Source organism: Simochromis diagramma, unplaced genomic scaffold (assembly GCF_900408965.1).
Source record: "Simochromis diagramma unplaced genomic scaffold, fSimDia1.1 OVJJ01000317.1, whole genome shotgun sequence".
In the NCBI taxonomy this organism is placed as follows: domain Eukaryota; kingdom Metazoa; phylum Chordata; class Actinopteri; order Cichliformes; family Cichlidae; genus Simochromis; species Simochromis diagramma.
This window is the reverse complement of record NW_024386994.1, coordinates 1-23,964: the sequence shown is the minus strand read 5'-3', so window position 1 is coordinate 23,964 and position 23,964 is coordinate 1. Positions and strand designations below refer to the sequence as shown.

The window sequence follows — 23,964 nt, the reverse complement described above, 5'->3', positions numbered from 1 at the left end:
AGTGATTATCTTATTGCACTCCTTGTTAGGACATCGTTAAAACACAGCCCGCAGAGCGAGCCACACACTGCTCGATTCAACATTGATCCCTCTCCATCACACAGTCACACTTATTCAGTACTGCTGCCACTGTTGATGGCATGAGTTGTCGGCACAGTAAATAAAGCTGGGCAGATGGCTCTTCTTGCTTGCTTCACAAACCTCATTTTAGACAGGACTAAAGAAAACTTGAATAACAGACATTTGAGTTTCACAAAAAGGATCTCATTATGACTAAAAGCATAAAAAGCACTTAATTAGCAATGAATGCTGTATTTTGTCAATTTTCTATGTATAGACAACTTCAGTGATCCAACTTTGTTATGTATGTGCATTTTCGCACTACATAGTTTTACTTATAAAAAAACAAATTACACAGTTCTTATACACATTTTTACCAATGAATTTCCATGACTTTCGAATGATGTTTCATTTAACCTACTAAAAATATCTGTTGTAAACGTATATTTCATTCTGTTAAAAATTGAGTTTTCTGTCCCACTGTCACAAGAGTTTGCTTATGAGGGGGTATCTATTATTGTAGGGTTTTTACAACATGGCATGCCTTGAGGCAACTATAGTTGTCTATAACCCTATATAGATAAAATCGAATTGAAGTGAACATGAAGGAAATCAAAAGGTACACCCTCATCTCATATTAACCAGTTTTAAATTGAACAGTTTTCTACTGCATAAGCTTTTGGTTGTTTTTTTTTAATCTAAAGTTCAAACTCCTCACTCATTGTGTGATTCAGTATCTTGTCTGGCAGCCTTGGATTAAAGAACCAACCTTCTGACTAGCAGATGATCTGCTCTGCCTCCTAAGCTACAGCCACCTTATTATCTCACTAAGATAATTCTGGTGAAAGACCATAGCTATGGAAAGCACCTAGCTGCTCCCATGTTTAGAATATCAAACATTTTGCAATCACTTTTTGTATGCCTTGTGTTTCTTAAGCCATTCCTAAATTCTTGTCCAAGAGATTTCAAACATTATAAAATAAGCATTTTGTTGGTAAGAATGTGTGCAGTATCCAGTTATCCCACATAGAAAACATGTCAAGACTCTGCAAACAAAGTATTGTTTAACTAATATGAATGTTAGGTAGTTGATCATAACCATATTTCCATGGCTTTGCCAAAATTTTATGCGATTACTTTCAAAAATGAATTACACATATCTTAGTTGTTTTATCTCAAAAGACAATAATACTTTTAATTCAGAAATGTTTTAACAGAGCTACATTTCAAATATAAAACAGAACGTGCTCTGTATTGATTCTAACGGTAAATAAAATTTAGTATCTGATAAATAATTTTATCCATATTGCAGTTGGTTTAAAGAACTAATAATTTCAGTGAGTCTTCCAGGCCCGTAAACAATGGCAAACAATAGCTACAAGCTAGCTATGAGCTAAAAAAGTTACCTTAACGTCTGATAGCTTTCTGAACCAAACAGAGGGACAATGTGAGAAACTGTACTGAATATAAACTGAAATTACACCATGAAGTGGATACACCAGTTTTCTAGGATGCACTAGGTATTCAGCATTTAGCTCGTTGTGCTAATCACGCAGGTTTTAGACACACAGTGGAAAGGGCAACACAATCTAAATTCATTAAGTACCAAATGAAATCAACATTAGAAGTACCAAATGATAAGTCTAATGTTGATTTCTAGTCTTTTGATTGTTATTTAAGATTTCATTTGCTGACATCAGGGCAAGGCTCTTTTGTTATATCTGAAGACAGTTTCATGAGACTCTGCTTCTGTCTTGGTGATTCTGAACACTTCATCCTTTCCCACAGGTTCAGTATTGATGAAGGACGGACGTGGAACATTCACAACTTTACAAGCACCTCTGTGTTCGTCGATGGACTTCTGAGTGAGCCAGGAGATGAGACCCTGGTCATGACGTGAGTGAAAATTTCAATTTCAGTGCTTCTGCCAGAATGATAAAACACACTGTTCAGTTAAATTAACTGAAAAGGGTCTGAAATTTTAGGTGCCTTTTAAAAAAATACAAATTCAAACTTTCCTTTATGTAGCTGACAATATATTCTCTCATATTCCATATCTATTCAGCATTGTGGAGAAGAATTTAAATACCTTACATCTCCTACAATTTACCTTTTATTGTGTCCTTAACTCTTCCTGTACTCGTATACGTTTTTAATAAGTTGTCTGAAAGGTCTACCGGGTAATAGAGTACATTTAAAGGAGCTCATTTTTCTTTTCCAATAAAGCAGTCCCCCTTTTTGGAGAGGGGCACCTAGTTTCTCTTCAGTTTCACATTAAAGCAGAGAATGATGGGAGCAGAGGACCCCTACATACTCACCTGCTGACATATTACTCCTATAGTCTGCTAAGTATTTGTGAACGCATCCTGAGCAGGCTTAGACTAGTACAGCAGTACAGGCAGCTTAGTTAGCGTCTACGGTGCTGTGCATAAGTCTTGAACCATAAGCCCTCATTTCTTTATATACGGCTTGAAAGACAGTATTGTATGAACAGGGGTCGGATTCAGATTCGGATTTGCCACTCTCAGCCAAACGGCCTATGGGCGCCTGCTCATCCCAGTGAGCTAAACCAAGGCCTGAGAACCTTTACACTCTAACACAGCCTAATCACCTTCCTCTGTCTCACCATATCCCCTGCATCCTCATCTTTTACACTAACGCTCTGCTTGTCCTCCTTCACTAGGTCCATGGACCTCCTCTGTGATCGCTCTTATTTTCTTCTGCCTGGCAGCTTGATATACAGCATTATTTGTCCAAACTCTTTACTATCTCATTATTTGCCTCTCTAACATTGTCTTCAAAGTACTCAACCTGAGCCGTCTCTCTGATATACTAATTTCTAATACTGTCCATTTGGTCTCTCCCAACAAAAATCTGAGCATCAGCCTCATATTAGTTGAAACTGTCCATCTTCACTACCTCTGTATTGTCACTCTTTCTCATTCACATTGCTTCTTCTGGCTTTCATTTCTCTTCTCTCCAGAGCATCCCTCCACCTTTCCAGGCTCTCCCACCTACTCCTCCCTACTCTCACTATAGATCACAATGTTATCTGTGAACATCATTATCCACAAAGACTCCAGCCTGATCGCATCTGTCAGCTTGTCTATCACTGTTGTAAACAAGAAGGGGGTCAGAGCCAGTACCTGTTTGTAATTCCACCTGTCTCCCTGTCCTCATTCATGTCCTGGCCTCACGTACATTTCTGCCAATCCTGACTTCCTAATGCTGTAGCATAGTTCTTGGCAACCTATCATATTGTTTCTCGAAATCCTCAAAAGAATTTTGCAAAACCTTCTGACCTTTTCTGTACTTCCTGATCAGCACTTTCAAAGAAAATATTACATCTACCATCAAAAGATTCATAGCTTATCGGTATCATCTTCATCAGTCTGTAATTACTATAACTCTTTTGTTCTTGAAAACTGGTACCACTACAGTTCTCGATTTCTTTGGCTTCTCACTCTATGAGTACTGAATATCAACTGCAGGTAGCTTTAGGTGCAGATGTCAGGCGTTCATATCTTTTTAGGCGTAAAGTCTGTCTTCTCTTGCTTGCTCTCTCTCTCTCTTTCTCGCTCTCTCACTCGCTCTCTCCAAATCTTTCCATCTCTAAGTTAGCAGGAGTGACACTTGTCACATCATCTTAGACTCCAGACCTTGGCACACAGATAAGACTCACTCCTAGCAGTAATCTGCTGAGAAGGGCAAAGAGATTGTCACACACACGCACAGATACACGCGCAGGCACACACACATGAGGAGGAGAGATCGAACATTCAAGCTCACTCACCATTATCTGATATGTCAGGCACATAGCCTCTGGGCTGAGACGCATTCAGACGCACACACGCACACACACACACACACATATATATGTGTCGTCCAACTGACTCCAGCGATATAGGGTCGGCGGCCAATGAAGGGTGTTGAGGGCAGCTCATGTCTGATAGATTAGCCAGGGTCTATTTCCTTGCCACAGAGTTTTGATTTTTGATGGCGGAGGCTGCCATCCCATAATGAAGTCTTTGAACAGTGACTTAGCACCAAGGACAGGTGGGGAGCAGAGCTCATCCACCACTCATACTAATAACAGCAGGTCAAATATCAGGAAAGCACAGGGGGGTTTCTACTGCACATACTGCTTTGTGAGATCATCAAATCACTTCTTTATGCTGCTTCTAAACCACTTGTAAGAAACATAATAGAAAACCACATCACTGGTTTGTATCTAATCACATTCTGCAACAAAACTCTCCTGAAAACAATTTACAAACATGTGTTTTCTCCTATTTACCTCTCTTTGTTTAACAAAGGGAGCTGTTAATGAGTTTCGATTTTTGTTCACTGAGCTGATCGGACTGTTGTTTGTGCACTAACAGAAAGCTTAATGCTCTGGAGTGCCCATTCAAAAGTAAACACAGAAAGAACTAAATTAACTCCACAGCTGGTGTGAATTAATGCACAAATGAAGCAATAAACTTTTTTACACTGAAGTACACTGAAAGGTTTGCAGTGACCCAGCAAAATGTTGTTTACAAAATCTAGATAAGACTCACGGATGGAAATGTTAAACATGTGTTCATCCACATTACTAAGGCAGGATCTTCTCCTTGTCCTCCATAGGTGGTTTTCGGAATTTTGAAATTGGCGTATTGTGATCATAGACTGTATACAAAGATGGACGGTTTGTAGCTACTTATTAGATTAAAGACTCAAGATAAGTATTTTTGGGCAGCTGCCATGTCGTTATTTTGGAGTCAGAGGTTACCATATTTGATCAGGAGGGTGATGTCGTAAGCTATCAGCTAATATTAGCACAGATCCTGATAATTGTTACTAAATAAGACTTCAAATTTTACCTTAGCAAAACTGAAATCCAAACTTTTTTGACAGTCTGTACCACACAGCATGGAATAATTTTAAATCAGATAATTGCTTTAAAAATCCTCCAAATTTAAGAAGCAGGATAATCCGTATTTGACCAAATCAAACAAGTAAGAGCAAGAAGAACAACAGAGGTAAAAAGTGGAACATCAGCATATGTGAATCTGCAGCCGAGACATCTGTCACTACCTTTTAATGACGCTGGTAAAGACAACATTAGTCTTGCTTGCGCGGCACTCCAACGAAGTGATTGCAAGCCAATAACATATGTCAGAGTGACTGATTTGAGTCACATCAGTATGCTTAAAAATGTTCTAACAGACACACACAGATTAAACAGCTGAGTTCAGTAATGGGAATATGGTGCATCACCTGTGATTTCCTGTAGAACACCACCATCTAGTGGAAAGGATGGGGAACTGTGACTTTGCTAAAAGGCTTTATCACTTGAGCTACATTTCCAATAGAGATATAATCCATTTGTAAAGCTGCAAGATGGTTTAGGTAAAGATTATCTCAGTGTTGCCCCTTGCATCATACAATAATAATGCCACAATAATGCTGTAAAATAAATACTTACATTTTAAAACTGCCACTCTGTGTTTTAGAAAAGCACATGTTGTGAATTACCAGTCTTAGAATAATTAATGAAGTTGCTGCTGTTTGTGTCAGGTGTGTAAGTGAGTGCAACTCAGTGACTCTGAGGAAACACAGAGGAAAGAATCTAACAAACAGCTGGAAGCAAGAACGTTGTTAATGTTTTATCAAACAAGCAGAACATTAAGGAAATATCCTGTCTTTACCATTTAGGTGTTGATGCTAAAAATGAAAAAAGCCTGATGTTCAGACTTTCCTTTGTGCCGACAAAAAAAGGCTTTTTTCATTATACTGCGTGTGTGTGTGTGTGTGTGTGTTTTCTTGCAGTGTGTTTGGCCACATCAGCTATAGGTCAGACTGGGAGCTGGTGAAAGTGGACTTTAGGCAGTCTTTTCCCCGTCAGTGCACTGAGTCTGATTATGACTCCTGGCAGTTCACAGATCAGAAGGTAATGCACACGGACTCACACAGAGATGCAGCACATTCACATGATTTAAGCTGTGTTATAAATTCTAGCTTTTTGAAGTTTCCAAGGGAAATGATCTATTTCTAAGGTCATGGCTCTCGAGCTGTGTTTGGTTGTATCAGATTGTACAAACATATAAGTGGCTACCGACTGTGCACATGGATTTTATCACCCTTAGGAGGAAAAGTGCATTATGGGCCAGGAGCGGACGTTCAGGAAGAGGAAGGACACTGCATTCTGCATAAAAGGAAAAAGCTACACATCAGCTCTGACCAACAAACCCTGCCAGTGTACTGAGAAAGACTACAACTGGTAAATATGCACTGAACTGGTTTCAGATTACATCATATTTCCTCTATTATTGTATCTGAAAGTAGAATGCATAACATGTGGAAACAAAAGCAAATGTATTGTTTATAAATGCAAATAAAGGACACTGTGCACACTACAGGGTGGGCCATTTATATGGATACACCGTAATAACATGGGAATGGTTGGTGATATTAAAGTCCTGTTTGTGGCACATTAGTATAAGTGAGGGGGCAAAATCCTCAAGATGGGTGGTGACCATGGTGGCCATTTAGAAGTCGGCCATCTTGGTTACAACTTTTGTTTTTTCAATAGGAAGAGGGCCATGTGACACATCAAACTTATTGGTAATGTCACAAGAAAAACAAGGGTGTGCTTGGTTTCAATGTAACTTTATTCTGTCATGAGTTACTTACAAGTTTCTGACCACTTATAAAATGTGTTCAATGTGCTGCATTGTGTTGGATTGTCAATGCAACCTTCTTCTCCCACTTTTCACACACTGATAGCAACACCACAGGAGAAATGCCAGCACAGTGTGGAGCAGGGAAATTATTTTACTGCTATTGTTAAATAATCATCATTACCATTGCATTAATAATAAGAATCTGCAGCATTGATATTGTATTCAGAGGTTTAAACAGTGTGTGTCTTTTAGAAAGAATAAGTTGCAGGCTGACAGGAAGTTGCAGAGAGTTTGCAGAAGGGAAAGCAGAAGTGAAAGCAGAGTCTAAGTTATTCTGAGCAGGTTAGACGAGGCTATTTGAATTACTAGGTTATTCAAATTGTCTGTTATACTTTTATATTCTTTTACTAAGCTCTTAGTAGAGGTTCTTGATTAAAACATTTAATCAACATAGTACATGTAGTTTCAGTTAGGTTATTACACATAAGGATGAGCCTCTGGTCTGGTAAAAGGTCAGAAGTGCAACGGGTGAGATGAGAGAGCATGTAGGGTCAACACATACACACACACACATTAGTAGACTCATTTATAGGTGAGAGGTTGGTCATGTTTGTCTCTGGAAAGAGGAACAGCGTCTGGCAGGATGTGGGGCTCGTGTTCCAGACGAGACGAAGACAACGTTCCTTTAAACTGTGTTAAAAGTCATTGTGGTTTTGATTTGACATATGTATATATTCTGTCTGTGACGTATGAAGGGGCGTCGTTAATTCAAACCCTGATGCTATAAAAATCTGTGTATGCTTTGACTAAGTCGAAGATCAATCCCTGTCTGCGTACAGACTGGTCTTCCCACGCGTGTATTCATTAAAATCATCGTTTGACTTCACCCGGCCGGATCAGTGTGGTTATTCTTCGATCACCTCTTGTACCCTTCCTCAATATTGAACCCTTAACAACAGGCATCCAGTATCTGTAGTTTCAGGTGCTTCACATCTCGTATCTTCACACCATAGACAATTGCCTTCAGATGACGCCAAAGATAAAAGTCTAAGGGGGTCAGATCGGGAGACCTTCGGGCCACCACGACCAATCTACTTTCCAGGAAACTGTTCATCTAGGAATGCTCGGACCTGGCACCCATAATGTGGTGGTGCACCATCTTGCTGGAAAAACTCAGGGAACGTGCCAGCTTCAGTGCATAAAGAGGGAAACACATCATCATGAAGCAATTTCAAATATCCAGTGGCCTTGAGGTTTCCATTGATGAAGAATGGACCCACTATCATTGTACCCCATATACCACAACAAACCATCACTTTTGTTGTTCCAACAGTCTTGGAGGGATCCATCCAGTGTGGGTTAGTGTCAGACCAATAGCAGTGGTTTTGTTTGTTAACTTCACCATTCACATAAAAGTTTGCCTCATCACTGAACAAAATCTTCTGCGTGAACTGAGGGTCCTGTTCCAATTTTTGTTTTGCCCATTCTGCAAATTCTGTGCGCCGATCTGGGTCATCCTCGTTGAGATGCTGCAGTAGCTGGAGTTTGTAAGGGTGCCATTTGTGAGAAGCTAATATCCGCCGAAGGGATGTTCAACTAATGCCACTCTCCAGTGACATGCGGCGAGTGCTACGCTGTGGGCTCTTGCTGAATGAAGCTAGGACAGCCACTGATGTTTCTTCATTAGTGACAGTTTGCTTGCGTCCACATTTTGGCAAAAATCACGAAACTTAGCAAGCAGTTTGCTAACTGTAGCATGGGAGATGGGTGGTCTCGTAGGGTGTCTCGCATTGAAATCTGCTGCAATGACCCGGTTACTGCGTTCACCAGATATCAACACAATTTCGATCCGCTCCTCACGTGTTAACCTCTTCGACATGTCAATGACTGTGAACAAAGAGAAACTTGTAAATAACTCATGAAAGAATAAAGTTACGTGGAAACCAAGCACACCATTGTTTTTCTTGTGATATTACCAATAAGTTTGATGTGTCACATGGCCTATTGAAAAAACAAAAGTTGTATCCAAGATGGCCGACTTCTAAATGGCCACCATGGTCACCACCCACCTCGAGGAGTTTGCCCCCTCACATATACTAATGTGCCACAAACAGGACTTTAATATCACCAACCATTCCCATGTTATTACGGTGTATCCATATAAATGGCCCACCCTGTACTTCATGCTGTGTTATCTTTGAGGCCTTTACTTTTTCAAGTATTTGCTCAGACCAGCATAATTTTCTTGCTTAGTGAACAGTTATTAATTTTTATGATGCTGAAATGTCTTTGTAGTGATTATGGATTCGAGCGATCACACATGGAAACTGACCGCTGCATTGCTGACTTCTGGTATGATCCAGATTCACCACCTGAAGACTGCCACCTAGGACAGACCTACATGTCCAGCACTGGGTCTGTTCTTGTTGATTTTACGTTTTCTCCAACCCAGCTCCAGCTCTGTCTCAAGTTCACACCTACCAGCATTGTTATTCACTCTCTAATCTTGCTTTCAGTAAGAGTGCACGCCTGACTTCACACTCTGTCCTCTGCTGTGTTTCAGCTACAGGAAGATGATATCTAACTCATGTGAAGGGGAGCCAAACAAGCAGCAGAGCTCTAAAAAGCACAGCTGCCCCCTGCTCGCGCCTAAAGGATTACGAGTTGGCATAAAAGGGCAGATGCTGGCTGTGGCACCTGGGGATGACATCACATTCACTGTCCACCAGGAGCAGGTAGGACAAAAGTTGTTTTCTTTTTGCTTTTTCCTCATTTATTCAGTTTCAGTTTGTTGAACATTATCTTTCTTTAACAGGGTGACACCAGCAGCACCAAGTATCAGGTGGATCTTGGTGATGGGGTACGGGCAATTTACCAGAACCTGACTGTGACTGATGAACCCATCCAGCACCGTTATGAAAATCCAGGCATTTACAAGGTCAAAGTGAAGGCTGAGAATATGGCTGGACACGATGAGGCTACCATGTACATCCAGGTCACAGGTTGGGTTTCCTGATGAACTTCCTTGTCTTTTAATTAGACAGCCTCTAAAATGTATTTTCTTTCTTGGAGGTGGAGTTTTTGCTGATGTCTCATCACTGAAGCTCACACTGCCTGTCACAAACATCCATACTCATTTGTCCTGAATTTCTATTAATACCTAGCAGGGAAAAAACGTGATGAAATCATCTTTTGCCAGTTGGTTCGCTCCTCTCAGATCTGTCTAGCTTTGCCAAATATGCTGGAGACCGTTCTGAATCTCACTTCATTTTTCACTTCTTATTTGTCAGTTAGAAATGTTCTAATTCTACTGACACGAACTTTAATATTTAACATGGTAGCTGAGGCCTGTAGAGTCTGACCTTTTCTTATTATTTTAAGAGAATTTCATTTCTTGTAGCCCCACTACAGGAAGTACACCTAGAAGTGGTTCCCATTGCTGGGAGAAACCATGAGGTCAATCTCACTGCTACTGTCCTTCCCAGTGAGGCCAACCTGACTGTCTTTTACTGGTGGATAGGAGACAGCATGCAGGTAAAGGAAAAACTTCAATTGTTATTCATTTATAAATTCATTTCTAACTGTAAAATCTGTGGAATTCCATTAAAATTGCGTCAGTTCAGCTAAGTAACTAAGGATTGAATACAGAGTGGTGTACAAACAGAAACGTGAAAAGTGGTGATTAAGAGGAAGAAACAGTGTGTCATGAGAAGCACTCCCCAGCACTTTAGGCCTGATGCTGGAAACTAAACTAAAACTTCATCAAAAAAAGAAATCTCTAAGACTGATCTAAACTGAGAGCTGGTTCCATAGAAGAGGGACCTGCAAGCTGAAGGCTCTGCCTCCCATTCTACGTTTAAATACTGTAGCAACAACAAAAAACCCAGCAAACAATAATAAATAATAGCAGCAGCAGACTACATGGTGCCTAAGCCAAGTTGCTGTATAATGAGCCCAAAGAATCACCTAATTGTCAACTGGGTTTGACAATTGGTATGAGGTGTTTGTGCTGAAATGTTTGGTTTTTATGTATTATGCATTATGGCCAAACATAAGCACTTTAGTCACATATGTCCAAAAAACACAGTTGCTGAAGTGTTGTAGTTTGTTCAGATAAAATTTTGCAAAGATAATGAGTGCTGCTGTGTTCTTTCTAGAAAGAGGCTTTCTCCTGGGAACCCTTCCAGACACACTGTACTTGTTCAGTCTTTTTCTAAATCTTGAATTTAACATGGTAGCTGAGGCCTGTAGAGTCTGAGATGTAGTTCTTGGATTGTTTTTTTGCTTGGTTGGTTGTTTTGGTGGTTTTTGCACTTTCTCTGAGCATTGCACTGTAACCTTGGGGTGAATTTCCCAAGATCTCTACTACTAGGAAGAATGTCTTGAATTTATTCCACTTCTTCCTCCAGACCAGAAAACTGCCAAAAAATTCTGATTTTGTGGCCGTGGTTGGGTTCCCGAATTAAATTAATGACGTGCATTTAATTAGCAGCCCCCCGTGGCTACTTATCTTTTTAATTCCCAAGGAACTAGTAAGGGTGTACTTAAATTTGACACTCTGATTGTGCATTTTGGATAAGGTTTTGTTCAATAAACAATGACATAGCATTATAGGAAATGTTTTGTACTTTGCCTGAAGTTTTATTTATTTAATTTTAAGACCTGGTAAAGAACAGATGATTTTTATTATGTTCTGATATGTATAAACTTTTCAGTTTCTTTTTACAGTGACAAAGAGACCAAAATTTGTGTAGCTGCTAAGTATTAACTAGTTACATTGTGCACTGCCTTCTTGCTATTGGTTGCTGGACCCAGAGTACAATATGGGGGGTTTCTTGTTAGGGTTCCTCGCTTGGAACAATTGCAATACCAATTTTAATTTAAGCTATGAGCAAATTTGTGGCCCAGTGACTATAGCAATGAATTAAAATAGTCTCAAAATTTATTATGCACAGCAGGTTTCATATTGCATAGGTTTATTAAATAAACCCAAAAATGTTCTGAATATTTCTGACCCCCAGACCTCCATTTTTTTGTTTTTCCAGATGTTCCACATGTTTTTATCACTAATACTGTGAATTTTTCCTGCAGCCCATCCTGACTCTGCAGAACAACCTTCTGACTCGTTTCCCAGGAACAGGCAAAGTCTCAGTCACGGTACAGGCCACAAACAGCCGATCCATGGTGCAGGACACAAGAACTGTCCGAGTTTACGGTAACGTATGTTTGTATGTGCTAAGAGGTGAAGAGAAAGAGGTTATTATATCAAAGGTTCTGAGAAAGTTACATTTGTCTGTTGGCCAGAATAGAATTACAATATTCATTTTAATTCAATTCTTCAATTCAATTTTATTTATACAGCGGCAAATCACAACAACAGTCATTTCAAGGCACCTTTGTAGAAAAACCCAACCCCATATGACCCCCTACGAGCAAGCTCAGGGTGGGGCGGTTATCTGCCACGATTGGTTGGGGAGAGAGAAGGAGGACAGGATCAAAGACATGTTGTGGAAGTGAGCCAGAGATTACAGTATTTTTTTCGAGTGGTTAAACACATTTCTCGAAACTATGCCTCGTATTCTCAAAACAGTAAACACAAATCCATAACGTCTCACCCAATTTCCCAAACATCGTATTTTCAGGTCAAAATGAAGCTCTACACTCAAAACCATTCACTTGCTGAAAAAACAAATTTTGCCCACAGACATAACACACAAGGCCTCAAACACACACACTACAACATAGTCTTACACATTGGTGCAATAAATTAAAAACAATATTTCCTGAGCTGGCAAGTCATGTTGCTTGTGGTTCTTCCCCTCAAAAATCTTTTCACATGATGAAGACAAAATGCGTCTCCTTTTGGTCAGGTTAAAACCTGACTAACACAATAGAGTTACCCTGAACCACAGTTTAAGAGTGCACAAATGGCAGCATAAACTATCATGCTGTGATGTAACACAATACTTCATACAATATCAGAACTCACTTGTTGGTTTTTCACTCTTTCAGACTATCATTCAAAAGAAGAAGTATGCCAGTTTCATCTGGAATTGGTTCTTTCGGAGGATGTGGTCAATATGGAGAGGCTAATGGCATTTATCCCTCGAAAATTATGATCATCCTCAATCAATCTCCTCCTCGCAGGGGGATTACATTAGTGGCATCTTCCATGTTTACAAGCTCCCTCTCTTGCTCCTCTGACAATTTAACCGGCCTCCACCAGGTGGTCCCCTCTGTGTCCTACAAAAAAATAGAAGCACTCATTTACTGTAACTGTCAAATAACCTTTTTCAGGACAAAAATGGAAACATACTGAAACTCAAAAAACTTGAGTTCAGTAACTCAAAAGTTACTGAAGTTACTGTACAGAACAGTCTTACACCTACCTGTTTTCCTCCCTGAAGGTTCTGATGATGGAGGCAACAGTGAAGCGACTCAAATTTGGCTGTACTCGTTGCCCAGCCTCCCTCATAGTCATACCATAAACAAGGACACAGTCAACTAAAGTGGCTCGAAATTCATCCAAGACCGCTTGTCTCCTTGCCCTAGCTCTTCCCCTTCCTTGTCTCTGTTGTCCTAGACCTCCTTCTCCTCTGCCTCCTCCTCCTCCACCTCCTCTTCCCTGATGTCCTAGACCTCCTTCTCCTCCTCCTCCTCGACCTTTCAGACCCGGATGAGCTGACATTGGCCCTCAAAGTTTCTGATTGGTGTGTGATACATTTTGACTCTTAGTGTTTCCACTAATTGAGCTCAAGCTGTGCTGACTTAAGTCAACATCATTGAATGCTAGTGCTTTCAAAATGACCACATGGCGTAAGCACTGAAAATCAAAGGGATTTGTGTGTACAGTTTTCCAATAACAGTTCACCAAATCTGACTCATGTATTAAAGCAGGGTATTCCCCTGCACTAAATTCCCCTGTGTTTATAGTTCAGGGAAATGGGTGTGCTTTTTGAAAAATAGCATTATGGTTTTGAAATTTGAGTTCAAAAGATAAGCAATCGAGAAAAACTGTAATAACAAGTATGTTTCAGTGCAGAGAGGTCATTCATTCTTGCTAACATAAACACTGCTGTTAGCTTAAATTTAATGCACATGTTCATTCTTTCTTTTGGATAAGGTAGTTAAGAAAAATCTGAAAAAAATTGAATTCAGATCTTTGTCCTACTGTAGGCTTTTTCTCATAGCTTTCAACCACATCTCGGCTTCTACTGTTGAGAGTGAGCTTTCAACATTCTTAAATTTTTCAGTCAGAGTTAGGAATGTAAAGTCAAAACTTAAAAGCTATTCCTGGTCTAAGAGTCACTGAGACAAACAGAGACAAATTTGCTGCCTGTTATTGTAGGGTCTGCCTTACAATATAAAGCGCCTTGAGGTGACTGTTGTTGAGATTTGGCGCTGTACAAATAAAATTGAATTGACATTTTTCCATCTTTGGAAAATATTGTATAATCTCATGATTTTATTGCTGGTGTATCAGAGTTAGCAAGTTAAAATTCATTTGACAAAGAGATGTGCTTGTTTTATTTATAAGCAAGCTTTAATATTTGAAGATAGAGGGAGTTTATTTTAGTTTAACTCTGATTTTTTTACTGTCTGAACTCAAGTACATTTTAACTAGCTTTTTGCTTTGGTTTCATTATGTTGCTCAAATTATTTTGTGATTTTTGTACACAGTTTTATACATATTTGAAATGCTGCTTCTCAACAAGCTACACTACTTCTATTAGTTCATGCAAAAAAATACACATATGGATAGGCAGACTGATTTCTTTACCACATATGTTCCCACCAAGGTGTTACACATCAGTCCAAACAGCATAATGTGTAGGTATTTGCAATTTCTTTTTAATTTTATTTATTTGCTAAAATAATATTTTAGGTTTTATTTGATCAATTTAAATCATAGCCATGATGCTTGTTGACTGCTCCTGCAGATAACTTCCAAGTCATCCCTCTGAGCTTCAGCAGAAACCTAGACAGATTCAATCCAAATATCCCAGAGTGGAGAGATGACATTGGCCAGGTGGTCACCAAAATACTGGCTAAGGTAGGTCTTTAAAGAGAATGGATGGTAGTGTCACGCAACCTAACTTCTTGTCTTTTCATAGCGCACAGTCCAGTCTAATGTCTGGTACTCCTATAAAAATACAAAACATAAAAGTATTACTGTTAGATAATGATAGTCCATGTTATAATCACATAATAATAATATAATCATAGTTAGCATGCTAACCTTTGCTGATTAACACTAAACACTGTAGGATATGAATTATACAGTTATTGGATTAGTGCAGATTTAAGACATGACTGGCATTTTCATCTTGTGGCCCCAGATTACAGGTGTACCTCAGAATTCCCTAGTTACTGTGGTCAAACCAGGTCTCCCCACCTCTGCCAACCTGTATGTTCTCCCACTGGACACCAAACCAGCCAAGAGAAGCTTGTTTGTAGATAAGGTATGTGATCACTGATAATAAACATATCCAATGCCTGAACACGGGTGGTGGCATGTTTTACTTTGTGGAGACACAGACTAGCAAGTTTGTTTTTTATAAGTAACATCAGTTACATTTAATACACTTAATCTCATCTTTAGCGTATTCCAGCCATCATTCAGGTCTTCAACGACAACAACGTCAGCTTTGTGATACGAGGAGGCCTACAGGTGCTCGTGATGCTAGCTGACCCAAATGCAGGTATATTTTGGTACATGTATTTTGCACTTCAGTACATATTAAGTGAAGTTTGTAAATGTATACAGTATTTTAAATGATAATTGCATCCTATTGGTTTATTTCCAAGAACTAGGTTATATTACTAAAGACTCAACAGTTACAGAGGCAGAGAATGGTGCGTTGATAAATAATATACCTGCTTTCTCTATAAATGCAATTAGCATCACCAGCTTAGTCTTTGGTTTGACTCCTGGGCCTTTCTTTTTCCTGCATCCGGGTCTGTTGGTGTTGTGCTCTGCTGTGTTTTCACCTTTTGTCCTTTGATTGTAGAAATGTGATGCATTCTTTACTGTGTGCTCATCAATCCAGGCTACCATGGAGCAGCTGGAAGTGCCGGTGTTTGGACTCTAGCTGTCATTTTCCTCATTGGTCTTATTGCTACTGGCGCCTTTATCCTCTATAAGTTCAAAAGGTGAGTCATGTATTTTACAGTGCTGTCACCTTAACGACGTAGGCACAAAAAAACCTGACAAAGAATGGAAATCAAACGTTGAAAGAAAAACTCATGAGGTGAGCTCTAAAGTCAGTAGTTTTGTACAGTAACATAATATTTGTAATATTGCCTCTGTGCACCACTGCAGTGGATTGTAAATGAAACAATTAAGATGTAATTGAAATGCAGACTTTCAGCTTCACAAGCTAGGTGAGGGCTATTCTTTCATTATTCCATGATAAATTAAGCAGAATGCAGAGAGACCCACTTACAAGCAGTAACTGAAGGCAGCTGAACTAAAGTCTAAGTGGAGTATCTCAAGAGATACACCACACAGCATCTGGTGAAATCACCCTGGATTTTCTAAGCCTCTGAAAATGAAGGACTGTGTCTAAATATGGCTTTAACTCCTACACAATAAATGTAATACTTCTGTTAAACGTCCTCAATTAAAGCTGAAAATCTGAATTTTAATTGTAACCTGACTATTTAAAATCCATTGTGGGTAGTGTGGAAATCCATCAAATGTTCAGGTTCCATACCAAAGTAAGTGACACAAATTGAAACATCCCTTAAGTTAAATTGCTACAATATTGAAATTTTGTAATGATGTGCATGAACTAAAATGTATCCATCTGTCCAGTATCTTTAGCTACCACCAGCTATTTTAATAAAAATATCATATTCCCTGATGGTTGCATACACCTCATGATGTTTGAAGTCATACAACCCTAAACAGTTGAATGCAAATTCACATTGTGCATGCTTCTTGTCATATCAGTAACCCACCAGCAGCACCTCCTTGTGTCTCTAACACAAATATCCACAAAAAGTCACTTAAAGAACGCAATGGAAGACTATACAGCCCCGTCTTACAAAAACAACAAATCCCACAGTCCTTGGCTTAGGCCTGAGGATGCATATCCCCCATTGTTTTTCAGGAAGCTTCCATGCACCCACAACTACGCCCAGATGCACAGTGTAAAGGAGCAGGAGATGATCAGCCCTGTCAATCACAGTGAGGACACCCAGCAAATTATCCAGGGTGAGGAGTACATCGATGACGACCTGGACTCACAGACTCTAGGTAACGCAGGAGGTAGCCCCGCCTTCCGTTCCCTAATAAGGACTACTACTAACCACTGCTACTAAACCCAAGCCACTAACACCAGCAGCTAACACACACCAAGGTACTGAAGGACTTCCCCCTTTTTGTTATTTTTACTGCCATTGCAGTTCTTTGAGGTTTATTATCGTTGCTTCTAAAGTAGTCACATAGCATTTCATGGCCATCAACAAGCACAGCTAATCATATTGCATGACATTCAGTAATTTTTGCACTACATAATGCCTAAGGAATCTGAAATGTTAGTGTTACTGAGTTATACTTGTACACTTGCCAAAATTCTTTTAATTTTATCATACATGACCTGATGTCTCTATATAATAATTTCTATAAATTTTATGACAAGGTTTCTCATAAAATACAGTGCAACAACAAAACAATATGATGGCTATGGTTATGATGGTAATGAATTGATTTGTGATCATAGATATAGTGGATTGTTAATGGCGGTCACCATTAAAGTAATCATTTTTCTTTCCTGACAATAATAAGTGCATTCTTTGTATATTTACATATTAAACTATCTTTGTCACGACTATCATTGTGACAAAAGTAAATCATTCTTAATTTTAAAGCCTGATTGTGTTCTGTTATATAAGATTAGAATTTTTTTTTTTTTTTACCTCTGTTTCATGTAATAAAGCAAATTGTATAAAAATCCCTGTCAGCATGTAGATCCTGTGAGGGTTTGGTCTACTAGGAGTGCTTAAGAAAGACACTGAGATTAGCAAATTGCAACTGGCCAACTTGGTCCTGTGACTTCTATTTAACAATATAAAGAAATATATATAGGAATTTTATTGATTAGAGCATGTGGAACAGGTAACAATGATAATTTTTGAAGGAAAAACTCAAACTGAATTTCTGTTTTTATACCCAATTTTGATCCAGTACACTGGACTTCTCAATGAAGTCCAGAATTAATCAAGCAGTTAATCAACCATAGAATTAAATCAAGTTTACTATCCAAGAAGGCAAATTAATTATTACTTTTTAATTATATAATAATGTGCTTTACTATTTTTTCTGCTTTTTTGTGAAATGGTGCATTTTGAAAGTTTTGGTGTTATGCGTGAGCCAGAACTGTATGTCACAGGACACCGTCTAATACTATACATTGCTTTATGTCATATATAACACTTTTACATAACTGTAAGTGGGCTTACATATGTGTTTTATGTATATTTTATATGTCTCTTTAGCATCTCTCATATTCTTTTTTATCTCTTTTTTACCAGGCACTCATTCGGGTGTGGTCCTAAACATGAACTGCAGAGAGCTACACAGTTAGCAGACCAGCTGATGGCCACCATGGCAATGCTGAAGAGCTAGTTGAGGCGAGCCGAGCTGGCTAATGAGCACAGGGACTCCACTCTGCCTTTTTCCTTCTCTCGTCTTTAGATTTTCCCTCTCCTCCTCCTCTGTCAGGTCACTTCACTCTTCCATGGACTCTTCCACTCTCCTGCTTCTGGGTATTGTGTTAATTATTTTGGGGAAGTGGCTGACCATGGTGTTGGGACTCTATTCAGTAATCACCCCTTTTTTTGTGCCAGCCCTGGAGACCCTGGACACAAGGGCCAGTGGCTTAGTTTGAAGGCTCATCTGTACACTGTCTGTCTGATAACACAGGTACAATCGGCAAGCATGTCTCACAAGACTGGTTTCCACTGATACTGAAAGTCAGAGAGATAGTTGAAACCACCAGAGACTAGTGTGCTAAAATGATTTGTGAGCACTAAACGTAGTTTGCATTGTTCCCCTCCATTATTGTTGCACCCCCCCCCCCCCCCCCCACACACACACACACACACTTATCATTCTGCTCCTCTCGTCAATGGCAATAATAATCTCAATGGAATGTAGGATGTGATATAAACCCTTGTGAATTTGCATGTGATGGGTGTACACATGCAAACACAAGAGGGCAGTGTTGCACTTTTTGAAATCTCCACTGACAAGTACTCTTACAGCTCAGCTTCTTTGGAATATACTGTATGTACACACAGCTTTGTTTATTTAACAAAAAGAAAAAGAAAAAAAACATTCATCTCCAAGTGTTCCTGTTTAAAAGTAACAAAATTTACAGATGTGTGGTCTGTGATGTTTCTGATCAGTTTCACCTTTGTCTGTCCCATGGTGCCTGAAACAGCAGACGCAGATCTGCTCAGTGACATTTCCTGTTATTTAGTTATTTCTGGAAACAGTATAGCCCTTTCTCCTTGTCCTCATCCCCGTCCTAACACTTTCTGGGTCAGAGCAGACCCCCTGGAGACAAAGGTTGCCGTCATTGGAGGGAAGCTGTAGTTGATATATTTTATTGTATCAGCCTATATTAGGCGTAGCCCGTGGTGGAATCACATCTCCTTAAACGTTTGGTTCATTGTAAATGTGTAAATATGAACGTTGATTCACGCTTTGTAAATATCCCTTTGTGTGAGTGTTTTACACTTATACCAAAATACACCACTTTTTTTACCCCTCTTTGTCTGGAGTTTCCTGCCACAGAGTTTCCCAAGTTTGAACAACATCTCACTGTTTCCACTTTCCTCACCATCACTGCCTGCTTTACATGTATCTGTTTTGGGTATTTTCAGTATAATGTCACGAGTAGGGATATTTCACTGTCTTTATTGTTAACTGGAAAAAATTTTCTTGTCTTATGAAGATGCTCACAGTTACACAGTGACAGCAATGTAGATTAATATTTTTGATATACTGTCAGTTTTTCTTTTCCAGCCCATGTAGAACACAAATTAGTGTTTGTGTTACCTTTTGTAGAAGTCATTTTATGTTTGTTTGATTGCACTAATGTGAGCAGTTGCTGTCACAATGCACCAGACAGCAGCTGAAGAAGTCTACAGATGTGTCAAGAGGTCTTGTCATCACCCTTTCGTCCATCTTGTATTTGATGCAGCAGATCATGTTCACTCCTCCTGGTTTGATTCATCTTTTGTACATATTCTGCTCATGTTTCTGTTCTTTGTTTTCTAGTGATGTGTCATCTTTGTATCAATGTCCTCTTATACACAGGGGAAAATGGGGGTTATGATGTTCCAGTGTAGTAGTCAAGGAGTTTCACAGATGGTACACAGCATATGTGAAACAGCAGTGTAATTATAACCACGACTCTATCCTTTCATTTTTCTCTGTTCTGTTCGATCTTTTGGTTTTGCAATTAAAAACAACTGCTTTCTCTTCAGGAAGCACATTGCACTCAACCCACATCCTAGAATAAATCACTCCCGTAACGTCTTTGTCTCCTTAATTTGTATAATATTATCCAGTACAACTGTTGTCACAGTGTTTTGCTAACTAAAAGTCAATCATTGTTTTTTCATGTTGTGAAAAAGGCTGCAGACTGAGGTAGACTTTATTATTTAAAAGGAAGATCCTCTGAAGGTTAGTACAGGATAAACAGGTTAGTACTGATGGCTACTAAGTAAAGAGCAGTGTATGACTGCTGCACAGTGGCCATCTAGTAAAAAGTTACTATAAGGTGTATACTGCCAATGTAGAGGATGGAAATCAGCCTGGACCGCTCGAGCATCACACAAAATACAATGAGGTGACCAAGTTCATGCAATCAAAGTCAGTTAAGATAATGTTGAGCTTCTACCTCCTCTGCCTGGTCAGACTGCTCCCAGAGGTACTTGGGACCTTGACCTTGGGAGTTTGAGGTGGAAGCAAGGCCTGGCATTCAAGCTCTAAAGCTTGAATGCCAGCCAGATAACTGCCGATTCACCTGCCACAAAGCAAGCCCTGTATTGTGCCTATGACAGATTTTACGTGGTTAAGGACATTATACTGATTATTTGAAGAGTTTCAGGTGGATTTTCATCTGAGTGCTTGCAAAGAATGAAATGGTCAAAGGAAATTTGGATCTTGCCGCTCCAATGTAAAATCGTTGGAAAACGAGGTGTGCATGCCTCTAAGTGGAACAGATTTTGGATTATAATGTCAACGCTACAGTGTCAGAGTTTTAATTTTGTGAATAACTTCATAATCTTTGCTCAAACAACTGCAAAACATGTTTGCACAATACGGGTATGTTGAATTCTATAAGGCAAAGCCATAAATATGTGACGACTGTCTATCAAAAGTTACAGGTATCTTTATGAAGTTGTTCAAAACACGCTTTCTTTCATCAAGACAGTGCGTTTCTCACTGTTACATGCATTTGAATGGGAAACTCACCCGAGACAAAGTATAGGTTTTCATTATGTGAATAATTTTAAAATCTTAGCTCAATCGGCTGCAAAACCTGTTTGCCCAGCACGGGGATATTGAAGTCTATAAGATAAAGCCATAAATATGTGTGTCTAAGTCTTCTATCAAAAGTTACACCAAGCTCTATGAAGTTGATGAAAAACGCTTTATTTCGTCAAGATAGTGCGTTTCTCACTGTTACATGCATTTGAATGGGAAACTCGCCTCAGACAAAGTATAGGTTTTCATTATGTGAATAATTTTAAAATCTTAGCTCAATCGGCTGCAAAACCTGTTTGCCCAGCACGGGGATATTGAGTTCTATAAGATAAAGCCATAAACATGTTTGTCTGAGTCTTCTATCAAAAGTTACAGCGATTTATATGAAGTTGTTCAAAAACGCTTTATTTCGCCAAGACAGTGTGTTTCTCACTGTTACATGCATTTGAATGGGAAACTCGCCTCAGACAAAGTATAGGTTTTCATTATGTGAATAATTTTAAAATCTTAGCTCAAACGGCTGCAAAACCTGTTTGCCCAGCACGGGGATATTGAGTTCTATAAGATAAAGCCATAAACATGTTTGTCTGAGTCTTCTATCAAAAGTTACAGCGATTTATATGAAGTTGTTCAAAAACGCTTTATTTCGCCAAGACAATGCGTTTCTCACTGTTACAGGCATTTGAATGGGAAACTCGCCTGAAACAAAGTATAGGTTTTCATTATGTGAATAATTTTAAAATCTTAGCTCAAACGGCTGCAAAACCTGTTTGCCCAGCACGGGGATATTGAGTTCTATAAGATAAAGCCATAAACATGTTTGTCTGAGTCTTCTATCAAAGTTACAGCGATTTATATGAAGTTGTTCAAAAACGCTTTATTTCGCCAAAACAATGCGATTCTCACTGTTACATGCATTTGAATGGGAAACTCGCCTGAAACAAAGTATAGGTTTTCATTATGTGAATAATTTTAAAATCTTAGCTCAAACGGCTGCAAAACCTGTTTGCCCAGCACGGGGATATTGAGTTCTATAAGATAAAGCCATAAACATGTTTGTCTGAGTCTTCTATCAAAAGTTACAGCGATTTATATGAAGTTGTTCAAAAACGCTTTATTTCGCCAAGACAATGCGTTTCTCACTGTTACATGCATTTGAATGGGAAACTCGCCTGAGACAAAGTATAGGTTTTCATTATGTGAATAATTTTAAAATCTTAGCTCAAACGGCTGCAAAACCTGTTTGCCCAGCACGGGGATATTGAGTTCTATAAGATAAAGCCATAAACATGTTTGTCTGAGTCTTCTATCAAAAGTTACAGCTATTTATATGAAGTTGTTCAAAACGCTTTATTTCGCCAAGACAATGCGTTTCTCACTGTTACATGCATTTGAATGGGAAACTCGCCTGAAACAAAGTATAGGTTTTCATTATGTGAATAATTTTAAAATCTTAGCTCAAACGGCTGCAAAACCTGTTTGCCCAGCACGGGGATATTGAGTTCTATAAGATAAAGCCATAAACATGTTTGTCTGAGTCTTCTATCAAAAGTTACAGCGATTTATATGAAGTTGTTCAAAAACGCTTTATTTCGCCAAGACAGTGCGTTTCTCACTGTTACATGCATTTGAATGGGAAACTCGCCTGAAACAAAGTATAGGTTTTCATTATGTGAATAATTTTAAAATCTTAGCTCAAACGGCTGCAAAACCTGTTTGCCCAGCACGGGGATATTGAGTTCTATAAGATAAAGCCATAAACATGTTTGTCTGAGTCTTCTATCAAAAGTTACAGCGATTTATATGAAGTTGTTCAAAAACGCTTTATTTCGCCAAGACAATGCGTTTCTCACTGTTACATGCATTTGAATGGGAAACTCGCCTGAAACAAAGTATAGGTTTTCATTATGTGAATAATTTTAAAATCTTAGCTCAAACGGCTGCAAAACCTGTTTGCCCAGCACGGGGATATTGAGTTCTATAAGATAAAGCCATAAACATGTTTGTCTGAGTCTTCTATCAAAAGTTACAGCGATTTATATGAAGTTGTTCAAAAACGCTTTATTTCGCCAAAACAATGCGATTCTCACTGTTACATGCATTTGAATGGGAAACTCGCCTGAAACAAAGTATAGGTTTTCATTATGTGAATAATTTTAAAATCTTAGCTCAAACGGCTGCAAAACCTGTTTGCCCAGCACGGGGATATTGAATTCTATAAGATGAAAGCCATGAATATGTATTTCTGAGCCTTCTATCAAAAGTTACAGCGATTATATGAAGTTGTTCAAAAACGCTTTATTTCGCCAAGACAGTGCGTTTCTCACCTGTTTACATGCATATTGAATGGGAAACTCGCCTGAACAAAGTATAGGTTTTCATTATGTGAATAATTTTAAAATCTTAGCTCAAACGGCTGCAAAACCTGTTTGCCCAGCACGGGGATATTGAATTCTATAAGCTGAAAGCCATAAATATGTGTGTCTGAGCCTTCTATCAAAAACTACAGCTGTCTTCATGAAGTTGTGCAAAAAGGCTTTATTTCGCCAAGACAGTGCGTTTCTGACGATTACATGCATTTGAATGGGAAACTCGCCTGAACAAAGTATAGGTTTTCATTATGTGAATAATTTTAAAATCTTAGCTCAAACGGCTGCAAAAACCTGTTTGCCCAGCACGGGGATATTGAGTTCTATAAGAATTAAAGCCATAAACATGTTGGTTCTGAAGTCC

The 23,964-nt window shown here is 39.0% G+C and overlaps 1 protein-coding gene and 1 long non-coding RNA gene across 8 annotated transcripts in view; both read left to right on the top strand.

Moving 5' to 3' along the window:
- Window positions 1–20,276, top strand: part of sorcs2 (sortilin-related VPS10 domain containing receptor 2) — a 365,070-nt gene extending 344,794 nt beyond the window's left edge. Inside the window, exons 14-28 of one of the 7 annotated variants that reach the window (XM_040040720.1) lie at window positions 1,849–1,956; window positions 5,872–5,992; window positions 6,189–6,322; window positions 9,021–9,140; window positions 9,289–9,460; window positions 9,541–9,727; window positions 10,126–10,259; window positions 11,817–11,940; window positions 14,666–14,778; window positions 15,065–15,187; window positions 15,328–15,427; window positions 15,534–15,581; window positions 15,776–15,878; window positions 16,796–16,998; window positions 18,264–20,276. In XM_040040720.1, coding sequence (XP_039896654.1) covers window positions 1,849–1,956; window positions 5,872–5,992; window positions 6,189–6,322; window positions 9,021–9,140; window positions 9,289–9,460; window positions 9,541–9,727; window positions 10,126–10,259; window positions 11,817–11,940; window positions 14,666–14,778; window positions 15,065–15,187; window positions 15,328–15,427; window positions 15,534–15,581; window positions 15,776–15,878; window positions 16,796–16,998; window positions 18,264–18,316 — 1,843 coding nt within the window. In that variant the 3' untranslated portion in view covers window positions 18,317–20,276. Of the gene's footprint in view, window positions 1–1,848; window positions 1,957–5,871; window positions 5,993–6,188; window positions 6,323–9,020; window positions 9,141–9,288; window positions 9,461–9,540; window positions 9,728–10,125; window positions 10,260–11,816; window positions 11,941–14,665; window positions 14,779–15,064; window positions 15,188–15,327; window positions 15,428–15,533; window positions 15,582–15,775; window positions 17,090–18,263 lie in introns of those variants that run through there. The other 6 variants (XM_040040719.1, XM_040040722.1, XM_040040721.1 and 3 more) reach the window with 6 other exon arrangements.
- Window positions 20,277–23,171: 2,895 nt separating this feature from the next.
- Window positions 23,172–23,758, top strand: LOC120739066. The gene is made up of 2 exons (XR_005697110.1): window positions 23,172–23,366; window positions 23,606–23,758. It is a non-coding gene; the product is annotated as an uncharacterized LOC120739066 (long non-coding RNA).
- Window positions 23,759–23,964: the final 206 nt, after the last annotated feature.